The 19,036-nt window shown below is 33.4% G+C and overlaps 1 protein-coding gene across 2 annotated transcripts in view; it reads right to left on the bottom strand.

Annotated features, from left to right (window-relative positions):
* Positions 1 to 19,036, bottom strand: part of slgA (proline dehydrogenase slgA) — a 135,190-nt gene that overhangs the window by 70,249 nt on the left and 45,905 nt on the right. For both annotated transcript variants that reach the window (XM_072538585.1, XM_072538586.1), the window contains exon 3: positions 4,099 to 4,280. In XM_072538585.1, coding sequence (XP_072394686.1) covers positions 4,099 to 4,280 — 182 coding nt within the window. The remainder of the gene's footprint in view (positions 1 to 4,098; positions 4,281 to 19,036) is intronic.

The following is a 19,036-nucleotide window of genomic DNA, read 5'->3' as shown; positions in this document are numbered from 1 at the left end:
GGAAACTAGTCCATTCGCCACAGATTTTTGAAAACTTCGCAATTTGATATTATTTTTCAAAAAAATTACGAGTACGAGGATATTGAAGATCCTATTCAAAATTGAAGCACAAACTGAAACTTTGGAAAGAAGACAAGAGTTAAACATTTTATTATTTTATTACTAATTATAACCTTAATTATAAGATAAAAAGAACTAATTGAACACAGAAATACTCGAAATAGAATTCATAAACACAAAACAGAAAGAAGCAAGTGTAAGGATGAGACAAATAGGAAGACCACAAAAATAAATGTACTGCCCGGCAGACATCGGAAAAAAGCGAAATACCTAAAAACTAAAAACAAGTCACAAAAAGGAGTAAAGGTTATCCACCGCCAAATACTAGGATCTAAAGTATATCTTGGTGTGAAAATGTTCAGTTTCGTGAGGTTTATCCTTAAATTTCTAAACAACTAACCTACACGGCTACTTGTATAGAAACTGCAGAATATATTTTCTTTAAATGAGTTTTGATAAACGCTTAATGGTTTTTAGTGAATAAAAGTGTTTGAAATATATTAGAGATTTTTACGTAACTTACTTTTTATAAATGATGTGCTTAATTATTTGAAGTTTAATTTTACATGGCCTGATTAGAATAGCAGTATATATGGTGAAAATCATTCTGATTGTAACAAACGTTTGATATAATATGATGAAGAGGATATTATTCTTAAGTATTTAGTAAGTAACTAGATTGACAACGGCATGTAACAGAGTAATAATGGTACTAAAGAATCAATTCATTAGATGATTTATGCGTCAAATTTTTCATTTTCAGCTTATTAATGCCGTCAAATGAAGTGTTTGATATCAAATAAAGATAAGAACATTTCAGACGCTCTACAAAGCATTTAGGGATATTTTAACGAAAATTTAATTGACAAATTGCTATTTTTTATGATGAAATGGGCGCAGAGCGTGAGCCGATTAGGACACCCCCACCACTCACATTCTAACGTCACAAGCCTCTCCCGCGGACGTCACAAGCTCTCACTTGGTCATGATTTCGACGCTGACATGAAACGCGACTGAAGGCATGGTTAGTGACGTCAGAGTGACTGTGGTGCGGTGTCCCAACCGGTCCATTCTCTGATATCGGCCATTTGGGACTCCCCCTCTGCCGTCACAAGCCAAGCCCTTACAACGATGACTCGCTGTAAACTCGCTACTGACTATATTATAGATGCTGACATGAAATTCGTCTGAGACGGCTTGTGACGTCATAGTGGAAGTGGTGGAATATCGCAAGTGCTCATGGGTCTTATTTTGAGAACGAATAACAATTTATGATATTTCGACTGTCCCCAGGGATACACAAAAATGTTTTAATTAAGCATAAATAAGGTTCAAAATGCTCAGAAGTTACTTCACTAGATCAATCTCATTTATTTAAATGGGTTAGGTTTCCTGAAGGAAAGGGGAAGATAGTTGTCATTGGTTTCTCAATCTCATTGCACAATAATACCCGTCTTAGGAAGGTGACAACCATAATTATCGTTCACGTGTAGGCTAAATGGCGGCCTAAAAATTCTGAAAAGACCGTTCCACTAAATGTGAATTGGTCATCTAACCTTAGCCTTTTAATGCCAAATCTCAACCTCAACGAAACATCTCCAGAAGTGAAAACAACTAACGAACTACGTCCACTGAAATCAGGATTCCACTCCTTGAAGAGACAATAATAGTCTTTAACAAAGATCTCCATTAAATGAATTACGTAACGAACCATCGTCACGTAAAAAAAGGAATTGAAAAAAAAAAGAAAATTATTTTGGATTTTGTTGTACTTGCATATATTCAGAAACACATCGAGATATCATAAACTCGTAACCAATTTAATCATTTTGAACCAACTCTTCCTATAGCAGGTTAACAGGTGGTTGTGGTTTTTAAGAGAAGATCTCTACACATAAGTAAAACTTAGTTTTTCTTGTAGAAAATGTCTTCAGAATATCGGAATTATAATACAACTTACTTAACTTAAGTTTACTAAAACTTAAATTATCGTGATCGTAATCGAGGATGTCCTCCAACAAGATGGCCAGACGACATCAAGCGCGTTCAGCACAACTAGATTCGGGGTGCTCAAGATCGGATGCAATGGAATTATTTACGGGAGGCCTATATTCAGTAGTGGACTCAAAACAGCTAATAATGATGATGAAAACTTCAATTTGGATACAATAGAGAGATGGATACCAAAAAATTAGAGGCATTTGAACTGTGGATGTATCGCAGAATCCTGAGAATATCATGGACCGAGAGAGTCACAAATGTCGAGGTCTTGAGAAGAATGAATAAAGAAAAGGAAGTCATATTTACGATCAAAAAACGAAAACTGCAATACTTGGGACACATTACAAGAGGCGAAAGATATGAACTGCTTCGAATAATTATGCAAGGGAAAATAGCAGGAAAAAGGTCCATAGGAAGAAGACGAAACTCCTGGCTAAAGAATCTACGGGAATGGTATAGCTGTAGCAGCAACGAATTGTTTCGGTCAGCAGTTTCGAAAATACGTATAGCCCTGATGATCGCCAACCTTCGGAACGAAGATGGCACTTGAAGAAGAGAGATGGAAAGATTACATTGAGGAACTGTTTAATGATGGAAGGCCCGATCTTAAAATTAAAAAAGTAGTGACAGGAAATAACATAACTATGGACGAAATTGAACGAGCAATGAGATTAGCCAAGACCAGGAAAGCGACTTGACCGGATAAAATACCGGAATAATAGTGGAATAATAAAGCTCTTCGAAAGTTCAGGTAACAGATCTCTTCATCTTTTTAATAAAATTTATGAAACTGGCTGTATACCAACGGATGAGCTGTGGTCGACTTTTGTGACGATATCTAAAAAACAAATGCGAAAAGATGTAGTGACTACGGAACCACCAGCTTGATAAGCCATGTTTTAAAAATATTTCTTCGAATTTTGCACTCAAGGATGTACCAAAGTAGAACCACTTGGTGACACGCAGTTTGGGTTTCACAATAACCTGGGAACCAGAGATTAATTATTAAGTAGTGGAAAGTTTTCATTGATCTACGTATCAATAAAAATTTTTACTGACAACAATGTGCAAACAGCAAACATCAGGATTGGCCAGGAAAATTCTGAAGAGCTTCAAATACGAAAGACGCACCATACGAATATAGTGCAGCGCGTGGCTTAACAATCGAATGGAAAAAACAGTCTAAATTGAAGTAAGCTCCGATTGCTCTTCAGAATCTTGAAACTAAATGTTTAGGCTTCGCTTTAGACACTTGGCAACTTAATAAATAATAATTTACATATGAGTTTTTAAGTCTCGAAAATGAGTATTTTCACAATTTTCAGATTTTAAATCACTCTATAAGTAGAAAACTGTCAACTTTGAAAAAAATTACAAGACACCTTTTTTGTTTAAAATATCACTTAAAAAAATATTTTCCGAAGCAAAAGTGATTTTTGAAATTTGTTTAAAAAATCGTTTGAATCATTTATGCTCAAACATTTCACCCGGCACAGTAGCGTACCTAGAATTTGCCTCGGGGGGGGGGGGTTTGGTTGGTCACCGAATTTTTTTATGATGCTATCTCCATTTTAAGTCCTCAAAATGTGTGAGTAACAGTGTCGGAATATGGCCCTAGGGGGGTTAACCCCCAAAACCCCCCCTGGGTGCGCCACTGACCCGGCACCATTCAGATTTGTTTAAACGGGACATTTTTGAAAAAAAAAAAAAATCCGCAAAGTAAGCGAATAAGAAACATTTTTCCTACTACAGCGGTCTCACAACATGGACTAATAACCTCGTTTTTTAAATTGTTTACGATTGTTTTCTACGATGACTTATATTTGTGATAAACAAGGTAATTTTTAAGGCATCATTTATCTACGTATATATTTAAATGTTTTTTGACAAATTACAAAAAACATATCACTGAACATTTCCATCCCAAATTTACGTTGCATAGACGAGACTTCTTTGGATAACAAATTACCATTAAAACAATTATGTTTTTAAAGTTCACTTCATCTCATATCGGTAACAAACTAAAGTTTGCATTACCTGCTATGGTTTCCAAGCATTTAATAAATGTTTCCGTGTTCTTTTCGCACTGGGCTTCATTGAGGTAGAAGTATGTCCTCGCTGACTGTACTTTGTATCTTCTGTCGGCGAATGTTTTATCTACATGGTACTGCTTTAGAGGTCCTTCGACCTTTTCTTCTCCTGCTTCCGGTACTGAGGACCTTAAATAAACATGTTTTATTGGTAAAATTGTTTAGAAAAGTACATATTTTTAAAAAGTCTTCCGTTACTTGGAATTTTAACAATACATAAAAATCTAATAAAAAATTATTGATGAGTTTTAAATACTACATGTTTGATACTTGAGAGAAATTGTTAGGCTAATCAAATAAGCACAATGTAAAAATGAAAACATTTTAAAAGAAAGAAGTAGAAAATGTTTTGGCTGAACTGTACTAAGGAATTATTTTTGAACATCAAAGCGAAATACACCCATGGACAAAAATATCGAATATTTTGGAATTTTCCAATTTTTTTTTGATTCGCTATTATTTCAAAATAATTCTACATTACTGATGTTACTCATATATTAAGTAGGCTGATGTTCTCAACTAGTTTAGAATATCATCATCATCATCATTGGTGCTACAGCCCTATAAAAGAGCCTCGACCTTCCCAAGTCTATTACGCCAGTCAGTTCTATCCATTGCCAACTGTTGCCAGTTTGCTGCGCCTATTTGTCTACCATCCTCATCTACACCATCCCTCCACCTGAGTTTTGGTCTACCCCTTTTTCTACTTCCCACAGGTTGTGACATAAGGATTCTTCTAGGAGGTAACCAAATATGTTTATATCTGTGATATATCTCGTAGTTGTACCTCCTTCTCCAAACACCATTTTCACAGATGCCACCAACTATTCTTCTCAGGATCCTTCGTTGAAATAGCTTATTATTTGTTCTGATATTTGTGTTCTTAGTCTTTTCTTAATTTTTAGCTGGTCCAGTATGGATTCATTTGGTCTTCGGGCCACCCATGGTCTTCTCAGCATTCGTCTCCAGCAGTACATCTCAAATACATCTATGTTCTTTTTGTCTTTCTCAGTAAGGGTCCAGCATTCCGATGCATAAGTAAAAACTGGAAAAACTAGACTTCTTACTAGTCTCATTTTTGTATCGGTAGTTATTTCATGGCTTTTCCAAATTTTTGTTAATTTTGCCATAGCGCTTTTTGCGATTGCTGACCGCCGCTTTATTTCTTCAATACAGCCTCCTTTGTTGGTTATTAATGAGCCCACATACACAAATTTATCTACAACAGCGATATTGTTTATCATGACCAGATGATTTTGATTGTTGTTAGCTCTGTCAATTATCATGATTCTCGTTTTATCTCTGTTTATTTTAAGGCCCATCGTTAAGCTTACGTCTTCTATCCGTTGTAGCAGGTGAATCAATTCAGCTTCAGAACTAGCGAGGATAGTAGTATCATCTGCATATCTCAAGTTGCAAATCTTCTTCCCGCCAATGGTGATGCCACCGTTCCAGTCCTCAGTAGCTTTCCGCATTATCCATTCACCATAGATGTTAAATAGAATCTATGGTGAATGGATAAGAACGGGTACTTCGTCTCAAAACGCAGCCTCTATAAAATGTTTAATACCAAAAGCAACTTTGAATAACAAAATAAGAGGTATTACTCCACTAATTCGCAAAATGGGACCCAAAGCTACACTTACGGAAGACGAGGAAAAAAAAACTAGAGGACTGGATAATTGCAAAAACGAAACTTGGTTTTCCCGTGCATCCGGAAGAGGTACAAAATGCAGTCAAGTTTATTTTAAGAGACTGTAACAGAATCACTAGTTTTCCTGACGGTAAACCAGGAAAAAAGTGGTTGCAGCTTTTTTTGCGTAGCTATTGCGAAACGAAATACTGAAATTATTTCTAAAGCGCAGGCTTCAGTTACTGAAGAGTCTATAAGAAATTGGTTTGACGGTCTAAAAGATTTTATAATGTGAAGACATTATTTCAGAACCAACAAGAATTGATAATGCTGACGAAACCAGTGTACAGTTTTGTCTTAAGACAGGCAAGCTCTTAGGAAGAAAGGGTTTCAAAGATTTCTACAACGTAAGTAGTGTTATTAGACTAAAAAGAAAAATATATGAAGTAAGGATTCAATTGGTTTAGCTATCTATTAACAATAACACAAAGGATAAAAAGAAAAGGATGTCCCTTTTTTTGAATAAATAAACCTTTGATGGAAAAAAATCTAGGAAATAGGATATAAAATAGTAACTTATAGGTGACAAATAGCGATAAGTGTCATTACAATTAATAATAAGTATGAATTAATCTCTACCAGAAATAAAACTAAACATTGATTAATAACTAAGTATAAACTATTTAGCCGATCTATTACATGGGTTATAATTCAAGCATATTTATGAAATAATAAATACGTTCCCAGTAATTACCCAGCAACATTCCTTAGACATTTTGTAATACAATGAATCCAGTAAGCATAGAAGAAATAATGAAAATAAAAGTAATGAGTATTATGATCAATAAATTACATTTTTTGCTTGCAATTCAATTATTTTAGAGATTTTTTTTGAGTTTCTGTCATGGTTAGAGAAGAGAGTCATACATTTTTGACCTAACATTTTTTTGAGGCTTAATGGAGCAAGTTTGTCCAAACTTCGTTGCGTCATATTTTTTTAATAAGTGAAAACTACATAGTAAAGTAGTGGCTCAAATAATGAATACTGTGTACAAACCTACGAAGTTTTCAACTTGCCAGCAGAATGAAAAAAGTATCAAACTTGTAGCATTTGAAATTTATTGGAATCTCCTCGTATATGTGTTAATTGAAATCCCCGTATATATGCATTATAATAACGAAGAATTTTTTCAATGTTTCTTAGTTCGTATCCTTCAATTTAAAACCCAAATAATCTTTCGTTCTTTTTAGGTCGCCGCCGTCGATAATAAATAATTTTATTGTTTGATTATGTCACAGGCGCAAATTTCTTTGTTCAAAACGCCCGATATTGCGATTTCAAATTAAGAATTTACGTCTTAATTTCCGTTGTGTCTTGTTTATGTGTCTTAAACCCAAAGTGTTTTGTTTATTCCAACTTATGCGATCAATTTTTAAGATAATTTCGTCACTTTCGTTAGAGCCGCGATGGTCTTCAGCGTTATGTCCAAATTTTACGTCAAATTTGAAATGTTCCTCGTTGTTCGTCTTTTTTTATGAAAAATATGTAAAATATAGTAGCAGTTTAATGGTTCAGTTACAGTTTTAAGTGAGTTTTGAAATGTTGCCATTGTATCCAGTTGTACCTTTTCCTGTTTTTAAGAAGCCAAGTCCAATTTAGTTTCCAAGGTTTGTGTTCCAGTGACCCATTTTCCTTTTTGTTCGTGTGTCAGAGATTCCCAGCCATTGTTGAGTTTTTAAGAAGTCCAGTTTACAGCGCAAGTGTAATTTTTGTGAAATCCAGGTAACTTTCAAATTTTAAAGTAAAGACAGACATTTTTTTAATAATAAGAATTTGCTTTCATAACAAAAAAGATTTGTAATAATTAATAAATTGTAAAATTTTAGGGTTTGACTTTAGCTGTCAATTTATTTGTTCAGTTTTTTTTTTATTTAATGTTAACTCACGACAGCTCGTTTTATTATTTTTGATTTTAGTTTGTTTTATTTTTAAAAAAAAGGTTAATCTCTGTGCGGTAAATTTAGTAAGTTTATAATAGTATCTCCAACTCCTGGAATTTGTAAACAGATGAAACATGTAAGTCTTTTTTGTATTTTTGTATTTTGCGACTATTGTTGTATTATTTTTTTACTGTCTATTTTGTAACTGTTTGTGGTGACACAAAAATAAATGTTAAATTTTGTTTCTTAACATTTTGTTTATTCTTTTTTTAACTAACTCTTTTTTTGAGTTTCCATTTGGAAAAGATATGTTTTTTATGTTTAATAATTATATCTCAAGTTACAACTAGTTGTTGTAATAGTTATAATTAGGTCGAACGCGTGTTCTAAAATGCTACACATCGACAATACTACTGAAAGTAGAGAGCCCTGGTTAGTTATAATAAGATTCCCAGACCGCATGAAAGCATTTTAAATTTGATGGCTTAGAAGGTTACTCAAAATTCCATGGATCAGGCCATCTTAGACATGAAAGAGTTCTAAGAGAATTAATACTAGGCTAATATCCAAAGAGAAGTACTAACCTCATTAAACAGAAAAAAGTTTTATACTTGCGCCACATTCTTAGAAGCCACAAATTATGCAATGTATCGAATGCCATCTTAATGTGCGAACTTAAGCATAATCTAAATGTCAAAGTAGAACCATGTCGCAAACAACACTTACGGTTCAGAGACATAGGAAACTGAGGTGGCATACCTGATATCAGTAAAATAAATAGAATACATGAAGAATCCCTATGCTTTCTCCGACCAGCATAAACGCTGACACGCTGCATAGTGTACGGCTCCAGAAGAAGGTAGAAAAAAAAATTAAAAAAGGTTTAATTGACGTTACTAACAGAGCTATTTAATAGTAAATGCAGACGTTGAGCGCAAGAAGTACTTATTTACAGGCTGCAGCAACTACATAACAATAGATCTTAGTCACTTGCCAGTAAGATTTACTACATATAAGCCAGGGAAATAGGCAAAAAAATACTCTGTTTGTGACACTGAACCGCTATTATTATCATTAGTTGGTGCTACATCCCTTCGTGAGTCCTGGTCTGCCTCAATACATCCTTCCATCCTTCCCTGTCGAGTGTCTGTCTTCTCAAATCTCCCTTAAATCGTCCTGCACATCGTCCAGATACCTAAATTTAGGTCACCCCCTTCGTCTTCTTCCGACCGGAAGAATAGCATAATTATTTTAACATGATCACTTTCATTTAACCACAGAACCTGGCCCACCGATCTTAGGCGGTTTATTTTGATGTTCTGCACGATATCTGCATCACCAAAAAGTTCATAGAGTTCGTAATTATATCGCCTTCTTCACAGACCCTTTTCGACAACTCTGTCACATATGGTCCTCAATACTTTTCTTTCAAAGATTCGTAGTAACTCCTCATCTTGGGTCGTCATTGCCCATGTTTCCGATCCTTAAGTGAGCACTGGGCGTATTAATGTTTTATAAAGTTTGGACTTAGTTGCTCTTCATATTTCTTGCTCTTGTTGAGGACCTAGGCCAAAATAACAGCGGTTAGCCAAGCATATTCTTTTTCTTATTTCTTTGGATGTGTTGTTTTTGCAGTCACCAGTGACCCTAAGTAGCAGAACTCTTCTTTCTATAGTGTCGTGTTGTGTACCTCTTAAGTTATTTTGTTGCGTTCTTGATATAGCTGGCATATATTTAGTTTTCTGGGAGTTATAGCTTCATGATAGAAATGTACAAAAACGCACTATATTTCTTGATATCGTGGATACAAAATAAAATAGTCGTTAGCTCGTTGTATAGTGTATTTTTATGTATGAGAGAGTAATAAAACAATAAATTATGTATGCAAATCCCTAAACTGTTGATACGGGTGACTCAATGAAAAACAGATATTTGTCAACAAGTTTCCAGAAGTATATAGGAAAACAATTTTAAATTGAGTATGACCACCAGGTATAAAGGTTGGAGCAGAATAGAATACAATAGTTGTGAGGGTTACTAATCCCTAAATAAGGTTGCCAGTGTCGGAGTGATGGAGGTTAACAGGTACTAATGAATTTGCAAGAAATGTAAGATGTTTATTTTATTGGTTATATATAACCAATAAAAGTTTAATAAGTACCTACCTATTTGCAAAATAAAGTTTAATTCTTTAGATAAACTAAAACGTTTTATTTTATCTATTTGCAAAATAAAGTTTAAGTCTTTGCCTATTTGCAAAATAAAGTTTAATTCTTTAGATAAAATAAAACGTTTTATTTTATCTGAAATGAGTGCATTCCACGAAGTAAGGGTTTCAACAATCAAACATTTAATTCTTTAATTCCAGGAATCTACGACAGTAATTGACTAGATAATTACCTTCTAAACTTATTCCACAGAAAATGTGATAGTGGGTTTTTCCATTTTGTATATAGGAAGGTCCAAGTGGCGTATTCAAAATTCTTAACAGTTCACTAAAAGTAGGTACTTCAGTTGCAAGGTGCAGTTTATTGTGTATACTAGTGTTATGGAAAATTTGGAAGTGCCGTGTAAACGCCGAAAAATTGGTCCTCTAACAGTTAATGAAAAAACATTAATATATAATTGTTTTAAATCATTTACAGACAAACGTTTATGTGAAAGTGTTGATGAGACCGTTGAGTTAGTTAGCAGTACACTTGGTGTTGGGAAATCTACGATTTACAGAGTTATTAAAGAAGAGAAATGTGGTAGTTTTCAAATGCCACGTAATGCTCCAGGGAAACCAAAATTTCAAATAGAATATCATTTTAAAGAAGGACTTCGACGGAAAGTGCATGAATTCTTCTTTAGACAAGAATTTCCAACATTGGATAAAGTTCTTGTCTCAGTTCGAGATGATAAGGATTACCCAGAAATGAGTCGAAGTACGTTATGGAAACTTTTAAAAGAAATAGGCTTCCGCTGGAAAAAGAATCCCAGAAAGTCTATTTTATTAGAAAGAAGCGATATTGTCATATGGAGAAGACATTTTCTAAGAACCATAAAGGAAATGAGAAACCAAAAAAGAAAAATATTTTATCTTGATGAAACATGGATCAACGAGGGTCATACACCAAATAAATTTTGGCAGGATGAAACTGTTACAAGTCAAAGGCACGCTTTTGTAAATAACTTATCTACTGGTTTAAACCCACCATCAGGAAAGGGACGCAGGCTGATAATAGTACACATTGGCAGTTCAGACGGTTTTGTTGAAGGTGGTTTATTAACTTTTGAATCAACTCGTACCGGTGACTACCATGAAGACATGAACGCTGATGTCTTTCAAGAATGGTTCGAACAAATGATAGATCTTCTTCCTAAGAACTGTGTAATAGTAATGGATAATGCAAGTTATCACTCCAGACTTATAGAAGGACTGCCCACAACGAAGTGGTTAAAAAAAGACTTGCAGAATTGGCTGAGTTCAGAAAATATTACGTACCATCCCGGATCTATAAGAAAGGAACTTTATTCGTTGTGTGCCCTTCATAAAGAAAAATTTAAAAAATACGAAATTGATTGATGAAATTGCCAAAAATCGTGGAATGACAGTACTTAGATCCCCACCATATCATTGTGAATTAAACCCGATTGAACTGGTATGGGCACAGATAAAGAGTGAAGTTTCAAGAAAAAATACCACTTTTAAAATTCATGATGTTAAACAGTTGTTTTTGGAGGCCGTAAATAATGTAAAACCTGAAAACTGGGAAAAGGCAGTAAATCACACTATTAAAGAAGAGGAAAAAATGTGGAAGCTGGACAATATTACTGATAAAATGATCGAGCCAGTTATTATAAATCTTGGTTCTGAAAGTTCATCTTCTGAATCTGATTTGGATTTGTAACAAGTAGCTGTAAGTTTTATATTAGTATTTTTATTCATCTATTTAACATACCTTAGACGGTTTTAAAAACTCTTTTTCTCTTTTGTAATTTTTTAAAATTAAAAAAAATGTGAATTTTTTAAAACCCTTTTTAATGTAGGCCAGTCAGTTCTAATATAGTGTGTGATAAAAGAGGTCACTTTTGTTTACATACACATAACACTTTATAACACTGAAATAATTCATTTATTTTTTACAATTATTCAAAGTAATTTTTCAATTAATCTTGAGCACGCCCATGGAGTGGTCGGAGCTACCAGTTAAAATTATGCTAATTACTCTCTCGTTCATAAAAATAAACTATAGTAATAGAAAACAATCAAAACCCGAAAGAATAATTCAGAATAAAAATTACCGGTTCTTCTTTTATGTATAAAATACTCAGTAATAGCCACTCTTTTGACTATCTCATTTAAATTAGTGTCTTTTATTTTAATTTTGTACAGTTCACAAGTACTACAAACATCGACTTATGATCTTCCAAAGGAGAACTTATAATTTTATTGCTACTAGTTTCATTGGAAACTAATTGGTATACAACGAACGTTTTAATTTTAAATAATTAACAATGAACAACAGTAACACGATCTCCACTGTACATAAGGATTATTTTGCAAAGGAATACTTCTGTTAGGATCGACACATAAAGTTGTACCCATAGTTTTTTGGAGAACCTCGAAAAAGAAAAAATGCCGAATAATGACGATACCAAACAGTTCTTTTAATCTGCTTGTTTATAAACTCGCTATTGTTTATGCCTTTCCCGTTCTTTGTATTTAACGATTTTATTTTTGTTAGCCTTTTCGGAAATCATAAGGAAACATTAAGATTGTTTGACTAGTTTTTTTTCAAATGTTAATGAACATGTGCCAAAAAATCTTATATTTTTGTAGCGTATGATGACATAAAGCTACAAAACAACTGCGCTCTATTAATAATACCATGCAATTTATTTTTAATGGGACATCTTTTATTTACATCTACTTTTTACAAGTATTATTTCATTTTTTTCACTTCAAGGACGGCGGTTGAGATGAATGATAATAATACTTTTATCTCTGTTTACTGGAAATGTTTATCTACCTTAAATTTTGACAATTCCGGTTGGCCTTCAAGTAAAAAAGATAATCATCGTCTGTAGATAAGACGCATTAGAACATTTTAAATGGTTGATCATATCGCATACACATAAACTTTTTTAAACAGTAATAGAATTGGTTTTTTGTCATTATGGGTTACTTTGCACTCTTTTATAAACGACTCTTAAAATACAGAGCTAAAATAATTTTGCTTAATCTACGAATTATTGGAAAACAATGCAGATAGAAATTTCACATTTACTAAAAGAAAAATAAAGGATAAATTAAAAACATATAAAAACCTATACGACGAAATTAAAACTGAAATCGGAAAATATTAAAATATTTTAAGACTTAGAAACTTAGAATGAATGAATTGTTATACAGTATGGTGGAAATGAAAGGAATAAATTCGTTATTTCGTAAACCGGAGACTTTAAGGAAAAATCCTGAAACCCGTCGATTTTTATTTTTAAATAAGCTATTCGTAAGAATACATTTTTATTTTTGACGTCATCTATGTGAGCGTGATGACGTCATTGCTAAAATTTTTGAATAGAAAGGGGGGTATTGTAATACATCATTTGAAAGGTCTTTTAAATACCTATTCAGCTATATCAATATGTCTAAGTCATTAAAGTTTGTAATTGTTAAAAAATATAATTAAATTTTTATTATTACAATAAATATTTATTAAGTATTATTCAATAAATACAACGAAACCTAAATTAAGTGCTCCAATTGTTTACCTTCAGCTAAAATACAATGAGAAAGGCGTGCCGCGAACTCTTCTCTAACATTCTCTAAAACTTCCGGAGTTATTTGAACAACCTCATTACCTATTCTTTCTTTCAGTTCATTAATATTTTGTGGTCTATTTTGATACAACTTACTTTTTAAATATCCCCATAAAAAGAAATCAAGAGGAGTCAAATCAGGTGACCTAGGCGGCCATTCTATTGTTCCTCTTCGACCTATCCACCGATTTGGAAAGACGTTGTTTAAGTAGTTGCGTACCAAGACAGCATAGTGTGGAGGCGCACCATCTTGCTGTAGCCATAAATCATTTCTGTTTGGAAACAACCGGTTCAATTCTGGAAGCAAGAAATTTTGAAGAAATTCTAAATATCGAGGACCTGTTAAGTTTTCTTCGAAAAAGTATGGTCCAATACACCTATTATCTATTATTCCCACCCAAACATTAATTTTCTGTGGGTATTGAGTACGGTACTCTTGCATCCAGTGTGGATTTTCCGTAGCCCAGTACCGATAAGTTTGACGATTGACATGACCGTTTAGTAGAAATGTAGCTTCATCAGAGAAAATAATCTTTTTTAAAAACATCGGATCTCTGTTATTTCGTTCCATTATAATGTCACAAAATTCAATTCGTCTATCAAAATCATCTTCCATAAGTTCTTGTACTAAACTTACTTTGTAGGGATGCCACTTTTCCTTCTTTAGCTGTTTAAGAACTGTTGAATGGTCCATGTTATTATCTAATGCTACTTGCCGTGAACTGTTATGAGGATTATCTTGAAAAGCTAACAGAACGTCTACTTGTTGGTTTTCAGATATTGGTTTTCTACTACCTTTAGGAAGGTCTTTAACATGACCCATTTCTCTAAATTTTTTCTCATTTTTGCTTACAGTGGATTGTGAAATTGGTTCTCGACGGGGGTATTTATTATTAAATAACGCACATACTTCTTTCTGCGTACGTGTTTTATCTCCATAACCAATCATTATGAGAATTTCAATTCTTTGCGGTTCAGTTAGCTTCATGTTCAAAGATACAAAGACTTTTTGAATACGTTTACTACAATAATACTATTAATCACTTGACAGAAAGATAATTAAGTTTGAATGTCCAACTATCATTGTTCATATTGATAAGGTAACTAGTTTTTTTAAAAAGGTAAAAAGTAGATAAAAAAGACATTTCATTACCAGTGATGGACTTTATAAAATTTATTTTTGGGTGTCAATAATACATCATATCAATACTTAATAAATATTTATTGTAATAATAAATATTTAATAATTTTTTTTAAACAATTACAAACATCAAATACTCAGACATATTGATATGACTGAATAGGTATTTAAAAGACCTTTCAAATGACGTATTACAATACCCCCCTTTCTATTTAAAAATTTTAGTAATGACGTCATCACGCTCACATGGATGACGTCAAAAATAAAAATGTATTCTTACGAATAGCTTAGTTAAAAATAAAAATCGACGGGTTTCAGGACTTTTCCTTAAAGTCTCCGGTTTACGAAATAACGAATTTATTTCTTTCATTTCCACCATACTGTATAAATTGTTCCAGTGATGACAAAAAGAAAATCTCGGCTCGTTTTCTTTAGTTGTTAACTTGTTACAGGCATCGTAATACCTATCATGACTTAATGAGTTGATGTTTCCGCATTTCTCCGTATCGTTCTTTTTTCATTCTCGTACATTCTGACAGCTTTCGACCCCTTTCACCTATCCATGTATGGTAAACTTCTCAATCCCTTCTAAAAATGTGCTCGAATTAGCATAATACTATTTGTTGTCGATCATGCGTTCTTAATCTTTTCTTCACATTTAGTCCAGTCGGGTTAGACGAAAAAAAAAAGGCCTAACTTTGCATGGTGAGTTGCTCAAACTTTTATTATTCTGACCTTTAGGGGGGTCAATAGAAGGTAAATTTAAAATCGCGACTTAATCGTGTTAGCCGCCATCTTGATTTTAATGGAGAACCGTTTTTACTCAACATCTCCGCCATTTTAAACTTCTTAACAAAAATGGTATGGACTGAAATTGTTGCAAATGCGATTTCCTATAATTTCTTTTTTATAAATTTTTTCGTATATATATATATATATATATATATATATATATATATATATATATATATATATATATATATATATATATATATATATATATATATATTCAGGGATTCTACAGTATTCACTGCCTTCCCTCGCTCAACCGTTTCCATCTCTCTCTGTTGTCTCATTCTCCATCGTTTAGGCCTCTCTTACTCATGGCGTCGTCTACTTCGTTCCTCCAGGATTTTCGGGGTCGTCCTCTTTTCCTCCTTCCTATGGGGCTCCATTCGGTTATTCTCTTTATCCATCTGCTGTCGCTAGTTCTAACATGTTCGTACCGCTTTAGCCTTTTTTTGTCCTATATATGTTAGTATGACTGTTTCTATTGATGTTCTTTGCTGTTTTTTTTCGTCTAGTCGATATTTTCCGAGTTAAGGGGGAAATCGGTGGAAGGGAAAAGCATAATTATCGAATTATCTCGTATATTATTACCTTGACGACATGAATGAACATAAACAAAAATGGAGAGAATTATATTTTACACAATTTTGATTTCGTTCATTTTTTTTGCTAAAATCAATATTTGAGGTCGTACGTATGAGGTAAAGGCGCGAGCGTAAGACCTACAGGGATTGATTTTATAATAATTGGTTTTGTTTACAAACTCCGCCAGTTTAAACTTTTCGCCAAAATGGTAAGGACTTAAATTGTTGTCATTGTGATCTACAATTTATTCTTTGCAAAATATTCGGCGGTCGATCTTTTCCGAGTTATGGGGGAACTTAGTGGAAGGGGGAGACAAGCATAATTATTATTGAATTATCTTGTTTATTATTACCTTTACGACATGAACGTACATAAACAAAAATGGAGAGAATTATATTTTATACAATTTTGATCTGTTTCATTGTTTTGCTGAAATCAATATGTGAGGTCGTACGTATGCGGTAAAGGCGCGAGCGTAAGACATTGCAGAGACTGATTTTATAGGAATAGTTTTTATTCAATATCTCAACCATTTTCAACTTTTCGACAAAATCGGATGAACTTAAATTCTTGCAATTACGATTTCCTACAATTTCTTCTTTGCAAATTTTTTCGCGTGGTCGATATTTTCCGAGTTAAGGAGGAAAATAGTGACTAAGTATAATTATTGAATTATCTATTCTGTTATTTAATTAATTATTGTATTATCTATTGAATAATTACAAGCAATGAACAAGAACCAACTTACGAGCTTGATTTTAGTAAAAAAATGAAAGAGAAAAGAAAAATCAAAATCGTATAAAATACAAATCTTTTTATGCAAAGTTAATATTAATCGAAATAATTCAATAATTATGTTCCCCCCTTCCACTATTTTCCCCCGTAACTCAGAAAATATCGACCCCACAAAAAAGGTTGAAAATCACATTTGTAATAATTTCAGTCCGTAAGATTTTTGTCTAAAAGTTGAAAAAAAAAATGGCGAAGATATTGAGCAAAAACGGTTCTGCTTTAAAATCAATATAGCGGCTAAAACAAAACAACGGAATTCAGTCACGATTTTAAATTTACACTACTTTTGACCCCCCCTAAAGGTTAGAATAATAAAATTTGAGACAGTTAGTCATGCGAGGTCAAATGCTATCCCGACTGGACTAATTTAGTTGTGTCGGTATTGACTCATTTATTCTTCGGGCCACCCAGGAGATTCTAAGCATTCGTATCAGCAACAGAACATTCCTAAAGTAACTATGTACCATTCATCTTTCTCCTTGAGAGTTCAGCATTTATAACAACTCCATCAACTCCACATTTCTAATAATGACAAGGATTGCTTCTATCAGGCATATCTCACAACTGCTCAAAGGGGTTTAGCTCGGGATGTAGCCCTGGCTATAACTTCAATATGAAATTCTTGAAGAAAGCCTCTGTTAACTCGAACGTGAACGTGCGTTTTCAATACATCAAGACAAAATAAGGGCCTATAGCGTATGTAAAAGCACTGCATGTTTTTCCTTTCGGTATTGATATAACTTTAAGAGTCAAGATGACCCTTGATAACCCAAGATATACTCGATTATCTAAATTGATTACGGTCCCACACTACAAAAATCGATCGAATTTCTGAATATCTCCATCGCATCGTTCATCAATGAAAAGTACAGATCTCCAACGCCAAGCGGTGTTTTCCAAATCGTAATCGCGATCTTTTGTGATCTTCGTTTACACGAGGCTTTGGTACAGGCCTTCTGGGTTTTAAATTAGACTTTCTTAATTTTCTCCGCACCGTCAGTGCGCCCCTTTCGAACTCATGGACCTTTATAATGGGTTCAACTATAACTTTAAAATTTTAGCACACAAAGAAACTTATTGGGGCTCTGGAAATATGTGAGCGAGTTTTATCCTGCTAAAAATATTGATTTCACAATGTCTGAAGATAGGGCATACGATGAGGTCTCATAAGTGTAAAGCTGTGCGTCATGTTGACTAAAGAAAAATAGAGGTGACCTAAAGCCATAGGTATCGACACCCCAACAGTGTGAGGAACCTTTTTATAAAAAATTGTGGATTTTTTCTTTCCCCACCTTGTCTTATAACTCTAGCCATCCATTAAGCATACCTATAGAAAATTAAAATTTGTCACTAGAGACTATTCCATATTATATCTTCTGATCCCACATCAATCATTCTCTGTGTCACTTGGGGCGATTTCATCGATACTCAGTGGGCAAAGGAAGCACCCATCCAACGATAAATTGATCTAACGAGCTGAACATCTCTTAAAGACATCAGTACCAAGCGCCAATCTCCACGCTCTGCGATTTTTCGTGTTCAAGTGGTCGTGTAGCTCTAACTCTTCGTATTTGACTCTCTTCCAGCCATCCTATACATAGTATACCTTCAAAGAATTCATCTACCTGGCAAAAACATCTTACGAAAATATCTACAGTAACGGGAGTAGGGTTTTTATTGTTCACTGTGAAAAAGCTGCACTTTAAAATATTCTAATTTTCTAATTACTACAGTGTTCAAGGTGCAATCCCTTATCCAAGTCGAACATGGTTATAGAAAATAATGCAACAAAGAAAGTAAATTTAAATTTTGTCTAGACTTACTAATTAGCGAAAATTTAGTCTTTTGCGTAAACATATTTTAGTGTTGAAGTATATTTTAACATGTTAGTAATAATGAAAATGTATTATGTGGTATTTTGTAGGTGTTTATCATAATAAAAATGCATAAGTTATTATAATCTGTTATCACACTATAATAGAACAAGCTTCTAATCTAATACAGTGCGAGAGTAGAAGATTATTGTAGTTGAAATGACATAAATAGATAAAAAGAAAATTAGAGTTGGATATACCGGGCATAAGATAATGAAGAAGAAGTTACAAGCAAAGGAAAGAACGGAAGATTATTCTTTTGATTTTTTTAAGCGCAATATAAATAATACACATTGTTTAGATGATTTATTATTAGAATATT

This window comes from Diabrotica undecimpunctata, chromosome 7, assembly GCF_040954645.1.
Source record: "Diabrotica undecimpunctata isolate CICGRU chromosome 7, icDiaUnde3, whole genome shotgun sequence".
NCBI lineage: Eukaryota > Metazoa > Arthropoda > Insecta > Coleoptera > Chrysomelidae > Diabrotica > Diabrotica undecimpunctata.
This window is presented reverse-complemented; position numbering and strand designations above follow the sequence as displayed.